The sequence below is a fragment of the Coregonus lavaretus genome, assembly GCF_964263955.1.
Source record: "Coregonus lavaretus genome assembly, chromosome: 4".
In the NCBI taxonomy this organism is placed as follows: Eukaryota; Metazoa; Chordata; class Actinopteri; order Salmoniformes; family Salmonidae; genus Coregonus; species Coregonus lavaretus.
In genome coordinates, this window is record NC_139991.1 from 10,950,518 (window position 1) to 10,975,400 (window position 24,883).

The window sequence follows — 24,883 nt, forward strand, 5'->3', positions numbered from 1 at the left end:
AATGTAAGACATTCTCCAGATTATTTAAAATAGTAAGCTTCACAGTTGCATTAACATTGAGTATGGTGCTGAAATACATTTTGACCTGATCTGGTGTGAGGGAGTTACTTGGCCTGTATAAACACTTCAAATGTGTTAGCCATGGTGCCATGGTTGGTTTTTAACCCTCCACACAGAAACAGACACACGGACACACACACACTCCTCTCCGTTTGGGTCACATATGTTTGAATGCCAGAGACCAACACAAAAATACTTGTCAATCTTCCTATATCTTTCATCTTTATTTCTCTCTGGTTTATTGAGGTGCCAATCATCCAGGACAGGATGAAAGGGCTCAGCTGGATATGTTAATAAAACCAGGGACTGTGGACTCAAGGGAACCTGCCCCTGATCGCAGTTCAATAACCCCACCATAGACACTCCACCTGGCTGTCAATGCAGAGGGGAGAGGGGAGAATGGAGGTAGAGACAAATGGAGAGAGGAGAAGGGAGAGTGCATGGAGGATAGCGCTGAAGGGAGAGGAAATGGTGCATGGGGAGAGGAGCAGGGATGGATAGCGCACAGAGAGTAGAAGGGGGTGAGGAGAGGGGCTATAGGGGGGAGGGGGGAGAAGAGGAGAGAGAAGAAGGGAGAGGAGAAGGGGGTGAGGAGAGGGGCTATAGGGGGGAGGGGGAGAAGAGGAGAGAGAACAAGGGAGAGGAGAAGGGGGTGAGGAGAGGGGCTATAGGGGGAGGGGAGAGAAGAGGAGAGAGAAGAAGGGAGAGGAGAAGGGGGTGAGGAGAGGGGCTATAGGGGGAGGGGAGAGAAGAGGAGAGAGTAGAAGGGAGAGGAAAAGGGGGTGAAGAGAGGGGCTATAGGGGGGAGGGGAGAGAAGAGGAGAGAGAAGAAGGGAGAGGAGAAGGGGGTGAGGAGAGGGGCTATAGGGGGAGGGGGGAGAAGAGGAGAGAGAAGAAGGGAGAGGAGAAGGGGGTGAGAAGAGGGGCTATAGGGGGAGGGGAGAGAAGAGGAGAGAGAACAAGAGAGAGGAGAAGGGGGTGAGGAGAGGGGCTATAGGGGGAGGGGAGAGAAGAGGAGAAAGAAGAAGGGAGAGGAGAAGAGGGTGAGGAGAGGGGCTATAGGGGGAGGGGAGAGAAGAGGAGAGAGGAGAAGGGACAGGGAGAAAGGAGATGGGAGAGTGAAGTCAGGTTTTGACTGAAAGGATAGGGGTGGGGTTAGGGGCCACATCTTGAACCATTCATCAATCAGGGGCATGTGAGAAAGGCAGAAGGTTGGGTTATTAGTCCAAGCTCAGGCCATTGGGATCACAATATGTCACATTTTACGCTTCCAGAAACCTCCAGAGAACCTTCTAGTAATCACCATGGACTGCAACAGGCGGTAATGGATCAGTGGGTTGAGTGAAAAACACATCCACCTCATGACAGAATTCTGGCTTATGGCAGCTGCACGCACGCATACACACAAAGCTGGTGTGGGTTAGTGTGATACTGTATTACTAAGAATGCACTCCTCCCTCCTCTCCAGACGCGGTTCCCCAAAATTCCCGCTCCAATATAAGCACTGCCTCCCTCTCTTGCTGAGGCTAGCATGCATACAGTTGAAGTCGGAAGTTTACATACACTTAGGTTGGAGTCATTAAAGCTCGTTTTTCAACCACTCCACAAATTTCTTGTTAACAAACTATAGTTTTGGCAAGTCGGTTAGGACATCTACGTTGTGCATGACACAAGTAATTTTTCCAACAATTGTTTACAGACAGATTATTTAACTTATAACTCAGTGTATCACAATTCCAGTGGGTCAGAAGTTTACATACACTAAGTTGACTGTACATTTAACCAGCTTGGAAAATTCCAGAAAATGGTGTCATGGTTTTAGAAGCTTCTGATAGGCTAATTGACATAATTTGAGTCAATTGGAGGTGTACCTGTGCCTACCTTCAAAATCAGTGCCTCTTTGCTTGACGTCATGGGAAAATCAAAAGAAATCAGCCAAGACCTCATAAAAACAATTGTAGACCTCCACAAGTCTAGTTCATCCTTGGGAGCAATTTCCAAACGCCTGAAGGTACCACGTTCATCTGTACAAACAATAGTATGCAAGTATAAACACCATTGGACCACGCAGCTGTCATACCGCTCAGGAATGAGATGCGTTCTGTCTCCTAGAGATGAACGTACTTTGGTGCGAAAAGTGCAAATCAATCCCAGAACAACAGCAAAGGACCTTGTGAAGATGCTGGAGGAAACAGGTACAAATGTATCTATATCCACAGTAAAACGAGTCCTATATCGCCATAACCTGAAAGGCCGCTCAACAAGGAAGAAGCCACTGCTCCAAAACCGCCATAAAAAAGCAAGACTACGGTTTGCAACTGCACATGGGGACAAAGATCGTACTTTTTAGAGAAATATCCTCTGGTCTGATTAAACAAAAATAGAACTGTTTGGCCATAATGACCATCGTTATGTTTGGAGGAAAAAGGGGGATGCTTGCAAGCTGAAGAACACCATCCCAACCGTGAAGCACAGGTGTCACGAATTCAGCCGATGCTGCCCCTCGTCCTTGCTCGGGCAGGCTTCGGCGTTCGTCGTAACCGGAGTACTAGCTGCTACCGATCCATGTTTCTATGTTCTACTTGTTTTGTCTGTATTGGTCTCACCTGTTTCCCATCTTGTAATTATGTCTTCCCTATTTAACCCTCTGGCTCACACCGTGTGTTATGCGTGTTTGTCCATGTTTTGGTTGTCGTATGTAAGCGAGTTTGTTCCTCCCTGCGTGGAGGTATGTTCTTTAAGATACCTACGAGTAAAGTACGTTTTTTGAGTAGCTCTGTGTCCTGCACCTGACTTCGTCCTACCGCATTACACTGACGCCTTGACAGAAACACGCACCAAAATATGGATTCAGCAGGTACATTCATTTCGTCCGGATCAATGGAGGAACGTGTCCAACAGCAGGCGACCATGATCCAGACTCTCGGCACCGCAATGGAGCGCGTGTTGAACACTATGGAGCGATGGGAGAGAGGTGGTGGTCCTACACCTCCTCCAACTACACAACCACCCACACCGCTGTCCACCCCTTCGTCAACTGGGTCAGCTGCCGGGTGCCAGGGTTTTCTGCTCCAGGTAGAGCTCTACCTGGCTACCATCCACCCGGCTCCCTCGGGATATGAGAGCGTGTCCGCTCTCATCTCCTGTCTGTCTGGAAGAGCGCTCGAGTGGGCCAACGCTGAGTGGGGAGGAATAGACACAGCGTCAGTACGCTATGAGGATTTCACCCGCCGCTTTTGGGCCGGTATTCGATCATCCACCGGAGGGGAGAGCGGCGGGGGAACGTCTATTCCACCTCAGACAGGGGAGGAGGAGCGCACAGGACTTTGCACTGGACTTTAGGACTCTGGCTGCCAGCACAGGATGGAATGAGAGGGCCCTGATCGACCACTACCGATGCAGCCTCCGGGAGGACGTTCATCGGGAACTGGCCTGCAGGGACACCACCCTTAACCTGGACCAACTGGTGGACATGTCGATAAGGCTGGATAACCTGTTGGCTACCCGCGGACGTCCGGATCAGGGGCCGTCCATTCCATCCCCCAGCACCTCCGACCCTACTCCTATGGAGCTCGGAGGTGCTGAACTTAGGGAGACCGGAAGGAGGACCATCTCCTGCACCAACTGTGGCCGCGGAGGACACACTGCTGGTCGGTGCTGGGGAGGGTCTTTCAGGAATCGAAGCGGTAGGCAGAGCACTGGTGGACCATCTCAGGTGAGTAGGCACCCGACTCACCCAGAGCTCCCTGTTGCGCATATGTGTATATGTGGTCCTCTGTAGCTCAATTGGTAGAGCATGGCGCTTGTAACGCCAGGGTAGTGGGTTCGATCCCCGGGACCACCCATACGTAAAAATGTATGCGCACATGAATGTAAGTCGCTTTGGATAAAAGCGTCTGCTAAATGGCATATTATTATTATTATTTGAGTTTTCCCCTCATTCCCAGCATAAGGCGCTAGTAGATTCAGGCGCAGCTGGGAACTTTATTGATCATCAGTTTTCCAGTAATTTAGGGATTCCTATTGTGCCTGTTGCTGTGCCCTTCCCTGTACATGCCCTAGATAGTCGCCCTTTAGGGTCAGGTCTGATTAGGGATGTCACAGCTCCACTCTGGATGAAGACGCAGGAGGGTCATGAGGAAAAAATTAATCTCTATCTGATTGATTCTCCTGCGTTTCCAGTGGTGTTGGGCCTTCCCTGGTTAGCCTCTCATGACCCCACTATTTCATGGCAACAGAGGGCTCTCAAGGGATGGTCTAGTCAGTGCTCGGGGAGGTGTGTAGATGTTTCCGTAGGGGCAACTACGGTGGAAAGTCCAAACCAGGTTTCCACCATGCACATTCCGCCTGAATATGGCTCTTGCCTTCTGTAAAAAGAAGGCGACTCAATTACCACCCCATCAACAGGGGGATTGTGCGATAAACCTCCAGGTAGGCGCTGCACTTCCTCAGAGTCACGTGTATCCTCTGTCACAGGAGGAGACGGTGGCTATGGAAACCTATGTCACCGAATCTCTGAGGCAGGGATACATTCGGCGTTCCACTTCCCCTGTCTCCTCAAGTTTCTTTTTTGTGAAGAAGAAGGATGGTGGCTTACGCCCGTGCATTGACTACCGTGGTCTTAATCAGATCACTGTGAAGTACAGCTATCCACTACCTCTGATTGCTAGTATGACAGAGTCATTGCACGGGGCGCGCTTATTCACTAAATTGGATCTCAGGAGCGCGTACAACCTGGGGCGTATCCGGGAGGGAGATGAGTGGAAGACAGCATTCAGTACCACCTCTGGGCACTATGAGTACCTCATCATGCCATACGGGTTGATGAATGTTCCATCAGTCTTCCAATCCTTTGTTGATGAGATTTTCAGGGACCTGCACTGACAGGGTGTAGTGGTGTATATTGATGACATTCTCATATACTCCGCTACACAGGCCGAGCATGTGTCCCTGGTGCGTCAAGTGCTTGGTCGACTGTTGGAGCATGACCTGTATGTGAAGGCGGAGAAATGTCTGTTCTTACAAGAGTCCATCTCCTTCCTAGGGCACCGCCTGTCCGCGTCAGGGGTAGAGATGGAGATTGACCGCATTTTGGCCGTGCGTAATTGGCCGACTCCAACCACGGTAAAGGAGGTGCAGCGATTCTTGGGTTTTGCCAACTACTACCGGAGGTTTATCCAGGGCTTTGGTCAGGTAGCGGCTCCCATTACCTCCTTGCTGAAGGGGGGACCGGTGCAACTGCAGTGGTCAGCTGAGGCGGACAGGGCTTTTGGTCATCTGAAGGAACTGTTTACCTCGGCTCCAGTGCTGGCTCATCCGGATCCCTCCTTAGCATTCCAGGTTGAGGTGGACGCGTCCGAGGCTGGGATAGGAACTGTACTGTCTCAGCGCTCGGGTACACCACTAAAGCTTTCTTTTCTAAGAAGCTCAGTCTGGCGGAGCACAACTATGATGTGGGGGACCGGGAGCTGTTGGCTGTGGTAAGGCTCTGAAAGTGTGGAGGCATTGGCTTGAGGGGGCTAAACACCCTTTCCTCATTTTGACTGACCATCGCAATCTGGAGTACATCCGGGCGGCGAAGAGATTGAACCCTCGCCAGGCAAGGTGGGCCATGTTCTTCACTCGTTTTGTGTTTACTCTTACTTACAGACCAGGTTCCCAGAACGCTTAGGCAGACTCCCTGTCCCGACTGTATGACACAGAGGAGAGGTCCATTGAGCCCACTCCCATACTTCCGGCATTGTGTCTGGTGGCGCCGGTGGTGTGGGAGGTTGATGCGGACATCGAGTGGGCGTTACGTACCGAGCCCACTCCCCCCCCCAGTGTCCAGAGGGTCGTATGTACGTGCCGCTCGAGGTTCGCGATCGATTGATCTATTGGGCTCACACGTCACCCTCCTCTGGTCATCCTGGCATCGGTCGGACAGTGCACTGTCTTAGTGGGAAGTACTGGTGGCCCACTTTAGCCAAGGACGTGAGGGTTTATGTTTCCTCCTGCTCGGTGTGCGCCCAGTGTAAGGCACCTAGACAACTGCCTAGAGGGAAATTACAACCCCTACCCATTCCACAATGGCCGTGGTCCCACCTATCAGTGGATTTTGTTACGGACCTTCCCCCCTCACAAGGGAACACCACGATCCTGGTCGTTGTGGATCGGTTTTCTATGTCCTGCCATCTCATTCCTATGCCAGGTCTCCCTACGGCCCTACAAACTGCTGAGGCCTGCGGGGTGCCTGAGGATATTGTATCAGATCGGGGTCCCCAGTTCACCTCAAGGGTCTGGAGGGCGTTCATGGAACGTCTGGGGGTCTCGATCAGCCTGACCTCAGGTTTTCACCCCGAGAGTAATGGGCAGGTGGAGAGAGTTAACCAGGATGTGGGTAGGTTTCTGCGGTCCTATTGCCAGGACCGGCCGGGGGAGTGGTCGGGTTTTAACCCCTGGGCAGAGATGGCCCAAAACTCACTCCGCCACTCATCCACTAACCTTTCTCCCTTTCAGTGTGTGTTAGGTTATCAGCCGGTCCTGGCACCTTGGCATCAGAGCCAGATCGAGGCTCCTGCGGTGGATGAGTGGTGAAATCTGCCCCTTCGCCTGCCCTGCCGGAAGCTGGGTCGGCGGTTTGTGGGGCCATTTAAAATCCTGAGGAAATTGAACAAGGTTTGTTATAGGTTACAGCTTCCTCTGAATTACCGTATTAACCCCTCGTTCCATGTGTCTCTCCTCAGTCCGGTAGTAGCTGGTCCACTCCAGGAGTCTGAGGAACGGGAGGTTCCTCCGCCCCCACTGGACATCGAGGGGGCACCGGCGTACTCGGTCCGGTCCATCTTGGATTCGAGGCTTTGGGTGGGGGGCCTGCAGTATCTCATGGAGTGGGAGGGGTACGGTCCGGAGGAACGGTGCTGGGTCCCTAGGAGGGACATCCTCGATACCTCCATGTTGAGGGATTTCCACCGTAGTCATCCGACTCGCCCTGCTCTGCGTCCTCCTGGCCGTCCCCGAGGCCGGGGTTGAGGGGGGGGTACTGTCACGAATTCAGCCGAGGCTGCACCTCCTCCTTGCTCGGGCAGGCTTCGGCGTTCGTCGTCACTGGAGTACTAGCTGCTACCGATCCATGTTTCTATGTTCTACTTGTTTTGTCTGTATTGGTCTCACCTGTTTCCCATCTTGTTATTATGTCTTCCCTATTTAATCCTCTGGCTCACACTGTGTGTTGTGCGTGTTTGTCCATGTTTTGGTTGTCGTATGTGAGCGGGTTTGTTCCTCCCTGCGTGGAGGTATGTTCTTTAAGATACCTACGAGTATAGGACGTTTTTCGAGTAGCTCTGTGTCCTGCGCCTGACTTCGTCGTACCGCAGCATTACACTGACGCCTTGACAACAGGGGTGGCAGCATCATGCTGTGGGGGTGCTTTGCTGCAGGAGGGACTGGTGCACTTCACAAAATAGATGGCATCATGAGGAAGGAAAATAATGTGGATATATTGAAGCAACATCTCAAGACATCAGTCAGGAAGTTAAAGCTTGGTCGCAAATGGGTCTTCCAAATGGACAATGACCCCAAGCATACTTCCAAAGTTGTGGCAAAATGGCTTAAGGACAACAAAGTCAAGGTATTGGAGTGGCCATCACAAAGCCCTGACCTCAATCCTATAGAACATTTGTGGGCAGAACTGAAAAAGCGTGTGCGAGCAAGGAGGCCTACAAACCTGACTCAGTTACACCAGCTCTGTCAGGAGGAATGGGCCAAAATTCACCCAACTTATTGTGGGAAGCTTGTGGAAGGCTACCCGAAATGTTTGACCCAAGTTAAACAATTTAAAGGCAATGCTACCAAATACTAATTGAGTGTATGTAAACTTCTAACCCACTGTGAATGTGATGAAATAAATAAAAGCTATTATTCTGACATTTCACATTCTTAAAATGTAGTGTTTTATGGCATGTGCTAATGCAAAAAAATTAGATAGCATTGGGAATCAAGCCAGCTCAAGCTTCAATGAATGTGACCAAGGATTACACAAACTCGCACCTGTCCCCATTCCCCACTCCCAACCCCCCAACACCCCATCCAACTAAGGTGCACCAGAAATAAGGGCACATATAACAAGATCCATGGTGCGCACACTACATTTATAGCCAAGGTTGAATATAGCCTACTGACTTTTGTTTTTATCAAACGTGTTTGTGCAAAACCCTATATGAAATAATTTCCCCACTCATAAACTCCATGCAACAAGTTCTGTGCATAAATGGAACCCTATCTCGCCAAGCTTAATGTGTGAAAAATTATATTCAGATCAAAGTGTTATGTAGATTTCAGAGCACAGGAAAAAAAAGTTACATCTTTGTATAATTCAAACTAAAAAGCACACACGCATTGCATACACATAATTGGATAGGATTGACCAGTGCATTAATACCTGAGTCGGTGTAGCGTGGTCTGGCGAGGTCCCGGAAATGGTAAATGAAATCCAGACAGTTCTCGTTCTGTACTTCCCCTTTAGAGCAGAGATCAGACAGGAGTTCTAGTGCTTTTTGACAAATCTCGTCCTCTCTGTCGCCAGGCATTTCCCACCAGCATCCTTCTGAATGGAGGGGCTCCTATGGCACCACCACACCACCCCACCCACCAGAGTCGCCTAGCCCCCGCAGAATCACACTAATCCTCCCGGCAGAGAGTCAACTAAAGCCCGAGTAGCAGCGCTCCACCCGAAGCGGAGTCACCAACACCCCGCAGCTCAGCACCACTCTGGCTGTCTGAAAAACCAACCAGGGTAGCGGAGGAGGAATAGGGAAGAATACTAGGTCAAAAAAACATAATATTCATTTGTTTCTTTCCAAACGTCGGGCATTCCTTTTTCGAGTGTTTAGTATTCAATTGTGGGGTTTTCCCCATCAAAAGCCTACCGTACAACCGTCTAGAGTTGTATAAACTTAGCCACAGGTTGAAAGTCCGACAACTCACAGCAGGCTATGAGGCGCCGTGCACTGTCCACACTCAATTGGTGCTGAAAAAGTGCATGCGCTCTCTCGATGCGTGAACGACCGGCGCCGCGCAGCCAGTCGCTGTCACTCGCTCAATTCACCGTCAACGCAATGAGCGAGCGCGATCCCGACTCTCCACGGTTCAAAGCGCTGGCCCTGAGAACGAACTAATTAGTGGTGTTGACTGTGAACGTTGTTTAGTAGTAACTGCATCTTTTCTGCTATTGCATTCATAAAAATAAAAAAAATCTCAGTTGTATTCTATGCTGTTCTGTTTATCGCTTTGGACATGTTAGAGAGAGTGCAACATGATAGTGGCCAGGTAGGATTGTTGCTCTAGCCTATTTATCTTGGGATATACAGTATGTCAATGCCATTAAGGGCTGCATGGTGAGGGTGGTTGATAACTAATTATATTATAGGTTTGCACAATTGATCATTAAGCACCTCTTTTATTGTGCAGTCAATTTCATAATTTATCAGTCCATTTCAGTGATTGACAGGCACTGTATTAACCATGTGGAAATGTGTGTGTGTGTTTGTGTATGAGTGCGTGTGAGTGCATGCATGTATATGTGTTCAATCAATAGATCTAAAGATTGAACAATAGGGAAATTGAGGTGTATGTAATAAATTCATGTCTAACCCTTGTCCAGACAGCTTTGTGAAGATGAATGTAAACAGCCTGTGCACCAAAGAGGCATTTAAGCAACACATTGGAGCTAAAGCTACCAGCCCCATAGACCCTTATACAGGAGTAGAGTCAGACTCCATAATAAATGAGAGCAAACCCTTTCCATGCCGGAGGGCATGGTAACCTCATAAACAGCAACACGTTCAGCTCAATGGGACCTATACAGCTTAGCACCATTGGACGCATGTTAACAGTTTTTTTTTATCGCTTTGGTACTATTTTCACTACACAACCATTGACCCAAAATACATTGGTTTAATCACCAAAACACAACATAATGATATCTTCTCAATTTAGTTATTTTTAACAACCAGTTAATCCAAAAGCAAAACATTTAAGATACATGTTTCAAAATTGTCCTTTGGATGTAATATGCTACAGGACTGTAAATTACAGTTCATTACACTGTTTTCACATTAGGCAATACACTTCCACTACTCATTAAAATTGACTGAACATAAAATGTCCATCATTTATATCCCATGTGATCAATGAAAGAAATGAAAGAAACATCATGTTTGTCAGGCACTAGTTTGCATCAAGCCTGTATTGAGCATTTGGCCATAGGTTCTCATCGAAATCACAGTAAATATCCTCATTGTTCATGCACCTGGGGAAAAACCTTTTGGCATGGTGAATCCAAGCCTGACATACTGTAAGTCTGGATTGAAATCATTGCATGTCTCATCCATGGCCTGAAGGAGGGTGGTACTTTCATTGGGATGGCAATCATACATCATCCACCTTTTATTGTAATTGTGTATTGTATTTTACAGTATTGTATTGTACTTATTTATTGCAGTGGTTCTGTACGTGGCTCAGTTGCAGCACTGCTTTAACTCAGCAACATTTTGGGGTTTTGAAGCATGAACTGCTCGTTTCAAGTCCTGCCACAACATCACAATTGGGATTAGGTCTGGACATTGACTAGGCCATTCCAAAACGTATAATTTGTTGCTTTTTAACAATTTTCATCTAGACTTGATTGTGCTTCAGCTTCATCTCACAGACGGATGGCCTGACATTATCATGTAGAATTCTCTCATATAGAGCAGAATTCATGGTTCCTTCTATTAAGGGAAGTCGTCCAGGTCCTGAGGCAGCAAAGCATCCCCAAACCATCGCACTACTAGTGTCTTTGTAACTTGGCTTTGTTATACATGATGTGCTGCGACGAAACAACTCTCTTATGTTGACAATTTTTCTGAACACCAATATGAAAACATGGTTGATAGGATAAAAATATCAGATATGTTAGTTACATTGAACTGAATGATCAGGGGGACCAATCAAAGCCTACATCCGAACAGACTGAATGATCAGGGGGTCCATTCATAGCCACATCAGAACTGAATGATCAGAGGGTCCAATCAAAGCCTACATCAGAACAGACTGAATGACCAGGGGGTCCAATCAAAATCTACATCAGAACAGACAATGATCAGGGGGTCCAATCATAGTCTACATCAGAACAGACTGAATGATCAGGGGGTCCAATCAAAGCCTACATCCGAACAGACTGAATGATCAGGGGGTCCATTCATACCTACATCAGAAGAGACCGTTCTCTACAACTGTGTGAAGTTCAATCAGTGAGACACATGATCAGATACACAGATGCTTTATTTACAGTGCCTTCTATCTCAATGCATCCACACTAACAGCAGTATCACTATTGAGATTACAATGTATTTGATCATCTTTCAATGAAGATTTTTTTTGGCCCCCATTTGTCGAGTATGATATATAGTGAAGGTATAAGCTTTGCAAATATGGTGACATTTGAATTTATTTTTACACACACACACACAAACACATACACACACGCACACTCACAACACTCACACACACACACATCCCACACAAATACACACCCAGCACACACAAACACCACACACACCCCGCACACACACACCCTGCACACACACACCACACACACACACATACATACACACCACACCCCACTCCCCCACTACCCCACACACACACAGAATATATAAGAATTTGAGGGAGTATAGGAGTGCTTCATGTGCTTTCTGCCTGCTCTCGAATAAGAACAAAGATTCCAGCAGTGTTCATGCCATCAAAGATACGCTCGACTCACAGTGAACTGTAACCAGTGTGTGTTCGCACTCCCGCTCTTGCCCTCCTCCGCTTCTCAAATGGCGTGCTGTGCTTTCACACCTGCATTCAATAAAGAACAGTATTATCCTACAAGGCATCACACTACTTATCACCCAACAATAGCAGAGAACTGTGCTCCGGTTACCGCAGTCATTCTGTTAAAAGCACACTATTTGTATACCATTTTCTCTTTCTCATACAGGCATTTGTCTGTAACAAAACTCCACCATCCCACGTTGAAGGAGGAGAGAAAGCTGAAGAGAGAAGTGGGTGGTGGCAATGGTGGTGTGTGGATGTGAGTGTGTTGGGGTGTGTGAATTGTGAGATATTCTTTCTGCACAGCCTCAAGTCAGCTTTCTTGGTGTCCATGGCAACTAAGAGACAACTCTCTCATTGAATCTCTGTCTCTCTTCCATAGTCTCTCTCTCTCTCACTCTCTCTCTCTCTCTCTCTCTCTCTCTCTCTCTCTCTCTCTCTCTCTCTCTCTCTCTCTCTCTCTCTCTCTCTCTCTCTCTCTCTCTCTCTCTCTCTGTCTGTCTGTCTCTCTGAAAATATGTGTATGTGCATGTCTATTACAGTAAGCTATTTATCCTCCCTTATTGTTCAGCCAATATGATGGTTGGGTTTAGGGAAATGAGGTAGCTCAAGTGGGGAATTACCCTCCCACTCCCACTCCTCTTCCCACTCTCCTTTCTGTTTCCCCACCTCTCATCCACCTCTTCTCCCTCCCCTCTTCCATTACCCTCTCTTCCTCCCCCTCCTCTTCTCCTCCCGTACAACATATTCTGCACCTGATCCCGTACTCCCATATCTCCCTCCTCTCTATATCTACCCTGCCTCCTCTCTCTTCCTCTTTACTCTATCTCTCTCCACCTTCTCCCATCATCATCCCAGCTTTTCTATGGCTCAATCATCCACATTGTCTCCTGTGTCTTTTCTTCTCATCAACTATTTTCTACCCATAATCCCAACTGTATCCATATCTCCATTTCTCGCTCTCGTACTCCATCCCTCTCTCTCTCCTGCTCCACTGCTTGCTAACGGCCTCCTGTAGCTCAGTTGGTAGAGCATGGCGCTTGCAACGCCAGGGTTGTGGGTTTGATTCCCACGGGGGGGCAGTATGAAAAATGTATGCACTCACTAACTGTAAATCGCTCTGGATAAGAGCGTCTGCTAAATGATTAAAATGTAATGGCAGTGTTACAGTCTGTAGCTGAGAAGCAGCTCAATGGGGCAGACCATCAGTGATAAAAGGCTAATGGAATGCACATGCAGAGCCTTACCACACACACACATCACAGAGCTCCTGGACACACACAACCTGCATCCCCATCCTCGATGCCGCTTCGCCCCAAACCTTAACCCACCCCAGCCACGGGGAAGGTATGAGAAGTGGAGTAATACAGGAGAAAGTCTCTGGAATGTATTTTTCTGAATAGCCCTCAAACCCACATTCATACTGTAGTCTCGCAGAGGCTATGGGATAGCCCTGCTCGGCTGATAGAGGGAGTTTCTATTTTAAGAGAACATTTAACTCTGGGCACTGGAGGCATATGGCTGCAGCCAATATACAGTAGGAAGTGATGATCTAAGCTGTAATCATATGAGGGGAAACCAAGAAGACATTATAAAAAGCTCAGCCTACTGTATCAATTATATTCATCTACATATTGGTGTTGGTTTATAAAAACAAAGCATATGGCATGATCAATTCAAAAATAATCAGTGCCACAATACAACCAGGATATATGGCCCGTTCTGTAGTGTTTTGACCCTGTGTTTTGATTATTGTAACATTAATACAATAGACTGGCTCCCCTGGCTCATCTCTAAACACATTATGATTGATTCTGCTGGGATGGTGACGTTCTGTAATGAGTGGATGATATTGTTTTATGGATCTGTCTCTTTTTCTCTTGTTTTATGGATCTCTCTCCTTTTCTATTTCCCTCTCTCGTATCCTGTGAGCCAGTGGTGGATAGGCTTTAAGCACTATTGAGCACTATAACCGTTTCAAGGTGTGTTATGCTAGGAAGCTAGGCTGAATTGTGCCTCTGGCTCTTTTCTATTGCAGTTGGTCTCTATGGTTTTAAGTATTCAAACCTAAAAACTCTGCTGCATCATTGCATCAAATAAACATGAGAGCCCAAAAATAAAGTTGTCGACAAATATCCCTTTGATGTCACCCATATACAAATTGCGGAAAGAGGATAATTATACATTTTAAAAAATCCCTCCAAATACAATGTTTATCCAAAATGGCTGTGCTGTTCTGTGCAGTACATAATTAAGCCATCACTGTCAGAAGGTAGGACGGAGTGAGGGGATTTTGAAATGTAAAATGGAGAAATTGAAATGTTTTGGATGGCAGTGATTAAGAGAAGCATCTCTGGATGCCATGAAAAGGTGTCACTGTCAGAGCCTGACTGAGCTTTACTCTTCTCTTTCATTCTAAAAAAGAGAGGGAGGATTAGAAGCCTCTCATTGGCAGAGGGTCTATCTTCTACATGCAGGGAGGAGAGAGGGAGAGGGGGATGAGTGTGGAGAGAGAGAGAAGGGAAGGGGGAATGGTTCTGCATATCATCACTCAGATGATTAATGACTGTTTATTGGGAGCAGAAGCTCACAAGCGGTGCCCAAGCCTCTTAACTCCATGTCTTAAAACCAAGGCTGCTGTTACATAACCACCAGGTTCTCTATCACAATTATCATATGTGAAGAAGAATTCCACAGGTAACATGTTCTGCTTAGCCCGAGGACCACTGATCTGGCAGCAGGCAGTCATAACCACTGACCACAGCTGGTCATGACCATGCCAGTGCTCAGTGCACACTGGCTAGAGGCATTATGGTAATTTCACCACAACCCCTCCTGCCTGATTAGCTAGGGAGATGAGACCTTCACCTGGCAGTGCCAGTGACTGTAATTGCAGTTAATTTGAGCGCTTTGCTCCCAATCACCATTCAGAGTATCTGGCTGACATTGCACCTGGCTATCTCCCTAGCTCTGAATGCTAAATTATACAGATATAGGCTACCATTGATTCCTGCTGGTCTCAGAGCCTTCACTCTATGCTAGCCACATGCATCTTATCCAGAGCGACTTACAGTTAGTGAGTGCATACATTTTCATAATGCATAGGGCCAACGTGCAAACATCTGTTATCAGTTACAGTGATAAAGGACAAAGACACAGTATGCTTCAGGACATGTCAGCTTCAGAGGTGCTAATGCCCTTTTTATATGGCAATACATTTCAAAAGGCGTGTTTGTTTGTCTTTACGTGTATGTACGTGTGTGCTTGTGGATTTATGAAACATGCATTGTGGTTTAGGGCTAAGAGGTCGCCCTGAGGGTGTTTTGACAACCGTGTGTTGGCGCCACCCGCCTCGTCTGCTCTCTCCCTCCAGAAGGCCAGCATGCTAAAGCGGGAAACCCAGGAAATACACACACGCAGCCAGAGAGCTTTAGCCGTAAACATACGTATTCCCTGGAGAGACCGAGAGAAGGAGTAGCGAAGCTGCGAAGAGGAACACTTTAATATCTGCTCCAGAGGAGAGAGCATTGCACAGCAGGCTCTACTTCCTCTCTCTCTCTGTGGTTGCCTGAATCCCCTTGTGTAAAACACTACATCGAACACTTCTCTGAGGCAATCCGAAATAATGTGTCAGACAATCGTGCATTTCATTTACATCTGAAGCAAATGAGTAGGCAGATACCTCTCTCTGTGTCTCAGCCTTAAAGAAAGACAGTGTTGTCTCATTGAGACTTCATCAAGAACTGTTTCTGTTTGTTACTGATTTGGCTTGTGATAACTGTGCTGTATTGTCTGTAGTTAGTATGCATGACAGAGACCTGCATCCCTGAAAGCTTTCTCTAACCTTTTCACTTTAGAGTTCATCTCTTGAATGAAACCTCTTACTTCCATCAAGCCAAACACTACTCCATCACATTCCTCCATGTATGAGTCATTCCTCATTGGCGGAAACTGATGACTATTTCTCTATAAAACATTATCTAGCATCTCACCTCACGTCTCAACAAACCTGTTTGCATTTCACTCACATCTCCAGCGCTAGGTTTTTTAGCGAGCAGGAGACTGAGAGATGTAAAATGGCTCCCTTGTGTTCTACAGTAAAGTACTCTGAGCATCCTGTAATCTATCGGTAATCGTCTGGCTGGCCTGAGCTTTCCTGTAGCCCACTCATTATCCCATCTCCCTGAGGTGCTGCAGATTGGTACACTCTCTCATCTCACAACCTGCACCATTCACAGTAGCTTATGTGTTTACTCCATTGAATATCAGCCTTACACTTCTACACCAGTTATACATACCTGTCAATACAGTATGGATGTATAACAAGTATATGAATAATGTATAGTAAAACGATGAACATATCTATTGTGAAATGTGTATATTAATTGCAACGTAACATGCTGATACACACACAACCATCTTGAAATATCCAACAGGCATTTCACTACCCTATACAAGAGCTGAGAAATCAGAGAAGAGGCTCAAACTAACCCAAGCTTTAGATAGCTGTGAACAGAGAGCATCCATTGAGTGAAAGCTGCCTCATTTATATTCTGAGATGACCACCACTATAATGTAAGGCTTAATCTATGAGTCCCCCAGGCCAGCGCCTCTCCTGGCCATTTACCAGACACAATACCCTCATAACAGACCGGGGTTTGCTGGACCCACACTAAACACTAGGAAAGTGTGTGGATATACCCCAGTGTTACAGACACAGTTACACACACAGAATCCCTCCCCCACCATTCTCATACTGTAGTTTTGTGTTAGAGCGAGCAACACAACACTTCCCCATTTCCTCGGTTCTCTGATAAAAACTAGGCCACTTAGAAAATTCAAATAAAACCCTCGTTATCCGACTTTCAGGAGAATGGGGTTGGTAGAGGGAGGGGATGGGAGGAGGAGGGGTGGGGGTTGGGCAGCATGGGAATGTGGAAACGCCAAATCTGCAAATTGGAGCCGTGAACAGCCATCAACCCTGAAAAGCCCAATGCTAATTGAATGGAAGCATTCTACCCACATAGTAGTAGTGTCTTCAGGGTGCAGCACAGAGGAAAGAGCCTGAATGGCGCTAAAAATAGACCAAGCATCTTTTCTCTGTGTAACAAGCAGAGATAATTAGATTAGACAGAATTTGATATTACACACTATCTCCCTTAGATCTCGACTTTCAATTCCATTACCTGATAGCGATACACACCATTTAGATGCCTCTCCATTTCCACTGTACTTGTGTGGAGTCCATTTGAAGATACCTCCACACAGTATCAATGGGCCTGTCATGAATGGAGCTAAATAGCGTTGCATAGTGGAATTGAAGAATTGAAAGACTAAGTTCTATGGCATATTTAATCTCCCTGGTGATAAGAGAATAAAAAAAATCCATCAGTCAAACAAATGTTACCCCTGTATAATGGGTTCAGTGTGTGTGTGTGTGTGTGTGTGTGTGTGTGTGTGTGTGTGTGTGTGTGTGTGCATCCTGTCAGTCTGATTGCCTACCTGCATATGGGCGTGTGTGTGTCCACTCTGGCGTCTGTCTGACTAATGTGAAATAGGAGACTGGCACTGTTAACAGGCTGTAGTCAGGTTGCTGTGTGTTCTCTGACCCTTTAACAAAATACAGATAGAGAGCTCTCTTAAATAATTGAGTGAACAAGCCAGGGTACATAGCAGGAAGTCCAGTCCCCTATTATTACTGAACTGTACTGGACTCAACTCTATATTATAACTGTACTGTATTCGACTACAACTCTATATCATAACTGTACTGTCCTGGACTCAACTCTATATTATAACTGTACTGTCCTGGACTCAACTCTATATTATAACTGTACTGTATTCGACTACAACTCTATATCATAACTGTACTGTACTGAACTCAACTCTATATTATAACTGTACTGTACTGAACTCAACTCTATATTATAACTGTACTGTACTGAACTCAACTCTATATCATAACTGTACTGTCCTGGACTCAACTCTATATTATAACTGTACTGTCCTGGACTCAACTCTATATTATAACTGTACTGTCCTGGACTCAACTCTATATCATAACAGCAGACAGGACAATGGAAACATATCTCTGGGGACGATTTTACTTTACTTTCCTCGGCTCTGGCCCAAACCTTTTGAAAGTGTCCATCCATATTAGAGCGTTGAATGCAGACGTGTAATGTTCACATGAAAAGGAAACACATGGGGCTGAATGGAGGGCATTCATGTTCATGTTAGCTAAAGTCACTTTGGTTGTGTTCACATTCACATTGTTAATGTGTCCGTATTCATGAGTTTGCTCACGTCCGTAGTGTCTAACATACAACAACTGATACATCTGTATAGAGATGAAAAGAACCAACCTTGATGCTGATCTGTCTCTATGGACAACAAGTATACATATTCCAGCAGATTGAGGGTCATGTGAGTTAAACAAACATGAGTTGTTCAGCACTCAGATGGAGTTGTCCCAAAACATTTAGTGTCTTCGTACCCATAATGACTACGTACTCTCTTTATACTTGCTAGCCCACATGGTGTGTGTGTGTGTGCTTGTTGGTATTGGCTTGGGAGTATGCTTATGAGAACGCCTGAATAGGAACTGAAACAGATGCTGTTCCACTGGCTTACCTCCCATCCACTCTGGGAGTCCCACAGCTGTCATACTGAGAGAGGAAGACCCCCCTCTCCTATCCCTCTGCCTGTCTCCTGGCTCCACCTGGGTGATTGACAGAATGAGAGCCGCTGAGAGGATGAGGCATGGTACTCCGCTAGGCTAGGTGTTGCCCCAGGGGGAAGCAGCCTTGATGGGGGTTAGGGAACCCTGCTGATACTGGTGCACACCTGTTAGACCTGCAGCAACCTGGCCCTTATGGGAGGATACAGGATAAAGCTGTGTTGGGGGAGTGTGTGTGTGTGTGTGTGTGTGTGTGTGTGTGTGTGTGTGTGTGTGTGTGTGTGTGTGTGTGTGTGTGTGTGTGTGTGTGTGTGTGTGTGTGTGTGTGTGTCTGTGTGTCTGTGTGTGTGTGTGTGTGTGTGTGTGTGTGTGTGTGTGTGTGTGTGTGTGTGTGTGTGTGTGTGTGCGCGTGCGTGCGTGCGTGCGTGCGTGCGTGCGTGCGTGAGTAGGTGTTTGCTATACCCTACCTTAAGACCCTGTCTCAAAGTAACAAGCAACAATCCTCTGCCTCAGGGAACTCACCTCACCTGGTTGACGGCATCTCTACAAACAGCAGATTACAAACAACACGAAACCTCTTCTGTCCTACGGCGTGAGGAAACATTGCTAGAGATTACAGTTAAAATTATTCTGCTCACATCTTCCCCTTCACTCGTTTTGCCCATTGTTTAGTGTATCTCTCGCCATTGTCTCAGGTCGTAGTGTCGCTGTGGGGGTACCTAAGGCTGTAGTGGAGTGGTTGAGCCTGTAATACGGAGGAAAGCCTGGAGTTGCTGTCTGGAGGCTTCAGTGTCTTAACTGTGGATCACTGAACCTTGACATGTCAATACAAAAATATGACACTGGATACAGACTGGGATACCAAATGACAACATAAATCAGTGTCTGACCCTAGCCAGAAGACGTTTCTAGTCTATGCTTTCGGTTTAATATGGATATCTCTGATGCAATATGGCCCATGTAGGAATTTTAGATGCAGTGAATCATTTGGAACATTATTATCTGTTTCTACTTGGTATGCTGCAATGCCTTGTGGGATGATTGCCGGTTGTTGAAAATGAATTTGCTTATTTGTGGACAATAAATGAAATGTGAATGTGAATGGGAGTGGGAGGGAGGTTTCTGCAGTAGCTGACGTTCTCGGTTTTCCCTCCCTCTGCCCTAGGGAACAAGCCAGCATTACTGATCATTATTGCACTGCACTTTATTATGAAAACCACATAATTCAATATATTACATTGTATCTCTATGTTGAAACATGCAAATTACAGGCAGTTTCATGTCTACAGCAGACACCCAGATTTGTCTCATTCTCTCATTGTGTATATCTGCAATTATCAAGCAGACATGTTCAAATGAGGGTGTTTGTGTGCGTGTGCATGTGTGTGTGGTTAATTACAGTGAGTAAAATCCTAAGGATGGTTAGTAGTCTGAGTGGTGCAGTTACTCTCCTCTCAGTTAGTCTGACATATTCCCAGCTCCACATCATTGGGCTCACTGCTTCTGACTGAGAGAGCATTCTAAGTGGCCTTGTGGGGATGGGCTATGGAGCTAGATGTACGTTTGTGTGTACGTTTGTGTGTGTGTGTGTGTGTGTGTGCCTGTGTGTGTGAGTTTGCAAGTTTGTGCGAGTGTGTGCATGTTTGTGTGTACATGTGTACAACATGTCTGTGTGTATGTGTTTATTTGTTTATGGATGTACATCTGTGTGTGTGTGTGTTGATGTATCAGTAATAATTCATTGGGTGGAAGCTATATGTCCCTATGGGCCAGTATACTATAGAGGAGTATACACAGACACAGCTACTGGGACAAGACATAATGGTGCAATTAGGGAGTACACAGCTATTTACTGGCTGTCCCTTAAACTGGCCCTGCTGATCTACTATGAACTACAGTGGGGAAAAAAAGTATTTAGTCAGCCACCAATTGTGCAAGTTCTCCCACTTAAAAAGATGAGAGAGGCCTGTAATTTTCATCATAGGTACACGTCAACTATGACAGACAAAATGAAAAAAGAAAATCCAGAAAATCACATTGTAGGATTTTTTATGAATTTATTTGCAAATTATGGTGGAAAATAAGTATTTGGTCAATAACAAAAGTTTCTCAATACTTTGTTAGATACCCTTTGTTGGCAATGACACAGGTCAAACGTTTCTGTAAGTCTTCACAAGGTTTTCACACACTGTTGCTGGTATTTTGGCCCATTCCTCCATGCAGATCTCCTCTAGAGCAGTGATGTTTTGGGGCTGTCGCTGGGCAACACAGACTTTCAACTCCCTCCAAAGATTTTCTATGGGGTTGAGATCTGGAGACTGGCTAGGCCACTCCACGACCTTGAAATGCTTCTTACGAAGCCACTCCTTCGTTGCCCGGGCGGTGTGTTTGGGATCATTGTCATGCTGAAAGACCCAGCCACGTTTAATCTTCAATGCCCTTGCTGATGGAAGGAGGTTTTCACTGAAAATCTCACGATACATGGCCCCATTCATTCTTTCCTTTACACGGATCAGTCGCCCTGGTCCCTTTGCAGAAAAACAGCCCCAAAGCATGATGTTTCCACCCTCATGCTTCACAGTAGGTATGGTGTTCTTTGGATGCAACTCAGCATCCTTTGTCCTCCAAACACGACGAGTTGAGTTTTTACCAAAAAGTTCTATTTTGGTTTCATCTGACCATATGACATTCTCCCAATCCTCTTCTGGATCATCCAAATGCACTCTAGCAAACTTTAGACGGGCCTGGACATGTACTGGCTTAAGCAGGGGGACACGTCTGGCACTGCAGGATTTGAGTCCCTGGCGGCGTAGTGTGTTACTGATGGTAGGCTTTGTTACTTTGGTCCCAGCTCTCTGCAGGTCATTCACTAGGTCCCCCCGTGTGGTTCTGGGATTTTTGCTCACCGTTCTTGTGATCATTTTGACCCCACGGGGTGAGATCTTGCGTGGAGCCCCAGATCGAGGGAGATTATCAGTGGTCTTGTATGTCTTCCATTTCCTAATAATTGCTCCCACAGTTGATTTCTTCAAACCAAGCTGCTTACCTATTGCAGATTCAGTCTTCCCAGCCTGGTGCAGGTCTACAATTTTGTTTCTGGTGTCCTTTGACAGCTCTTTGGTCTTGGCCATAGTGGAGTTTGGAGTGTGACTGTTTGAGGTTGTGGACAGGTGTCTTTTATACTGATAACAAGTTCAAACAGGTGCCATTAATACAGGTAACGAGTGGAGGACAGAGGAGCCTCTTAAAGAAGAAGTTACAGGTCTGTGAGAGCCAGAAATCTTGCTTGTTTGTAGGTGACCAAATACTTATTTTCCACCATAATTTGCAAATAAATTCATTAAAAATCCTACAATGTGATTTTCTGGATTTTTTTTCCTCAATTTGTCTGTCATAGTTGACGTGTACCAATGATGAAAATTACAGGCCTCTCTCATCTTTTTAAGTGGGAGAACTTGCACAATTGGTGGCTGACTAAATACTTTTTTTCCCCACTGTATATGTCTCTCATGATATTGACAAAATATGATTTCATATAGATCATTTTCATTATGTGGTTTTGATTTGTTTGGGATGGATGAGCCCATTATCTCCCATTAATCAAGCTGGTGTCAGTTGGTCTAATGGCTAAATAAAATATGTGCCGTATCCAATGTACTGTTTTGGTGTGCGTGTCCTTGCATGACACAGGCTACTATGAACCTCAGAAACAATTATATCTTCTCACCAGTGTCAACACAGGATTTAAGGTATGCTGGAACTGTCTGTAAAAAGTATCAATTATTATTCAGTATCCCCATGGCCAGCATCAATTATTATTCAGTATCCCCATGGCCAGCATCAATTATTATTCAGTATCCCCATGGCCAGCATCAATTATTATTCAGTATCCCCATGGCCAGCATCAATTATTATTCAGTATCCCCATGGCCAGCATCAATTATTATTCAGTATCCCCATGGCCAGCATCAATTATTATTCAGTATCCCCATGGCCAGCATCAATTATTATTCAGTATCCCCATGGCCAGCATCAATTATCATTCAGTATCCCCATGGCCATCATAAATTATTATTCAGTATCCCCATGGCCAGCATCAATTATTATTCAGTATCCCCATGGCCAGCATCAATTATTATTCAGTATCCCCATGGCCAGCATCAATTATTATTCAGTATCCCCATGGCCAGCATCAATTATTATTCAGTATCCCCATGGCCATCATAAATTATTATTCAGTATCCCCATGGCCAGCATCAATAATTATTCAGTATGGGAGATTAGTTCTACAGTGTGACAGTGTCCCTCTCCAACCCCAAAACTACACTGCTCAAACAAATAAAGGGAACACTTAAACAACACATTGTAACTCCAAGTCAATCACACTTCTGTGAAATCAAACTGTCCACTTAGGAAGCAACACTGATTGACAATACATTTCACAAGCTGTTGTGCAAATGGAATAGACAACAGGTGGAAATTATAGGCAATTAGCAAGACACCCCCAATAAAGGACTGGTTTTGCAGGTGGTGACCACAGACCACTTCTCAGTTCCTATGCTTCCTGGCTGATGTTTTGGTCACTTTTGAATGCTGGCGGTGCTTTCACTCTAGTGGTAGCATGAGACGGAGTCTACAACCCACACAAGTGGCTCAGGTAGTGCAGCTCATCCAGGATGGCACATCAATGCGAGCTGTGGCAAGAAGGTTTGCTGTGTCTGTCAGCGTAGTGTCCAGAGCATGGAGGCGCTACCAGGAGACAGGCCAGTACATCAGGAGACGTGGAGGAGGCCGTAGGAGGGCAACAACCCAGCAGCAGGACTGCTACCTCCGCCTTTGTGCAAGGAGGAGCAGCAGGAGCACTGCTAGAGCCCTGCAAAATGACCTCCAGCAGGCCACAAATGTGCATGTGTCTGCTCAAACGGTCAGAAACAGACTCCATGAGGGTGGTATGAGGGCCCGACATCCACAGGTGGGGGTTGTGCTTACAGCCCAACACCGTGCAGGACGTTTGGCATTTGCCAGAGAACACCAAGATTGGCAAATTCGCCACTGGCGCCCTGTGCTCTTCACAGATGAAAGCAGGTTCACACTGAGCACATGTGACAGACGTGACAGAGTCTGGAGACGCCGTGGAGAACGTTCTGCTGCCTGCAACATCCTCCAGCATGACCGGTTTGACGGTGGGTCAGTCATGGTGTGGGGTGGCATTTCTTTGGGGGGCCGCACAGCCCTCCATGTGCTCGCCAGAGGTAGCCTGACTGCCATTAGGTACTGAGATGAGATCCTCAGACCCCTTGTGAGACCATATGCTGGTGCGGTTGGCCCTGGGTTCCTCCTAATGCAAGACAATGCTAGACCTCATGTGGCTGGAGTGTGTCAGCAGTTCCTGCAAGAGGAAGGCATTGATGCTATGGACTGGCCCGCCCGTTCCCCAGACCTGAATCCAATTGAGCACATCTGGGACATCATGTCTCGCTCCATCCACCAACGCCACGTTGCACCACAGACTATCCAGGAGTTGGCGGATGCTTTAGTCCAGGTCTGGGAGGAGATCCCTCAGGAGACCATCCGCTACCTCATCAGGAGCATGCCCAGGCGTTGTAGGGAGGTCATACAGGCACGTGGAGGCCACACACACTACTGAGCCTCATTTTGACTTGTTTTAAGGACATTACATCAAAGTTGGATCAGCCTGTAGTGTGGTTTTCCACCTTCATTTTGAGGGTGACTCCAAATCCAGACCTCCATGGGTTGATACATTTGATTTCCATTGATAATTTTTGTGTGATTTTGTTGTCAGCACATTCAACTATGTAAAGAAAAAAAGTATTTAATAAGATTATTTCATTCATTCAGATCTAGGATGTGTTATTTTAGTGTTCCCTTAATTTTTTTGAGCAGTGTATATTGGCCAAATTCTACATATTTGGGGGTGAATAATGGAAAAAAGAAACCAGGTTTGTTAGCACCAATAAGGTATACTCTCAGAAAAAAAGAGGTTTCCACAGAGGGTTCTACATTTAACCCAAAAAAGTTCAACTAGGAACTAAGTAGGGTTCTACCTGGAACGAAAAAGGGTTCTCCTATGGGGACAGCCGAATAACCCTTTTGGAACCTATTGGAGTGTAGGGGAGTCACACATCTCATTTACATTACATTTACATTTACGTCATTTAGCAGACGCTCTTATCCAGACTCCTCAAACACCCCATGTAAAACTCAATATACAGCTGTATGTCGTTTCCCACACACTTGTTGCCATAGCAACCCATTAACCACCACCACCATCGGCACCTCACTCAC

General features: G+C 46.3%; 1 protein-coding gene across 1 annotated transcript in view; it reads right to left on the reverse strand.

Annotated features, from left to right (window-relative positions):
- The window catches only part of LOC311127952 (synaptotagmin-9-like), a gene marked incomplete at both ends in the record, with an annotated part of 46,770 nt that extends 38,143 nt beyond the window's left edge, over window positions 1-8,627 (reverse strand). Inside the window, one exon of the mRNA XM_084159854.1 lies at window positions 8,480-8,627. Within this exon, the coding sequence (XP_084015980.1) occupies window positions 8,480-8,627 (148 nt within the window). The remainder of the gene's footprint in view (window positions 1-8,479) is intronic.
- Window positions 8,628-24,883: the final 16,256 nt, after the last annotated feature.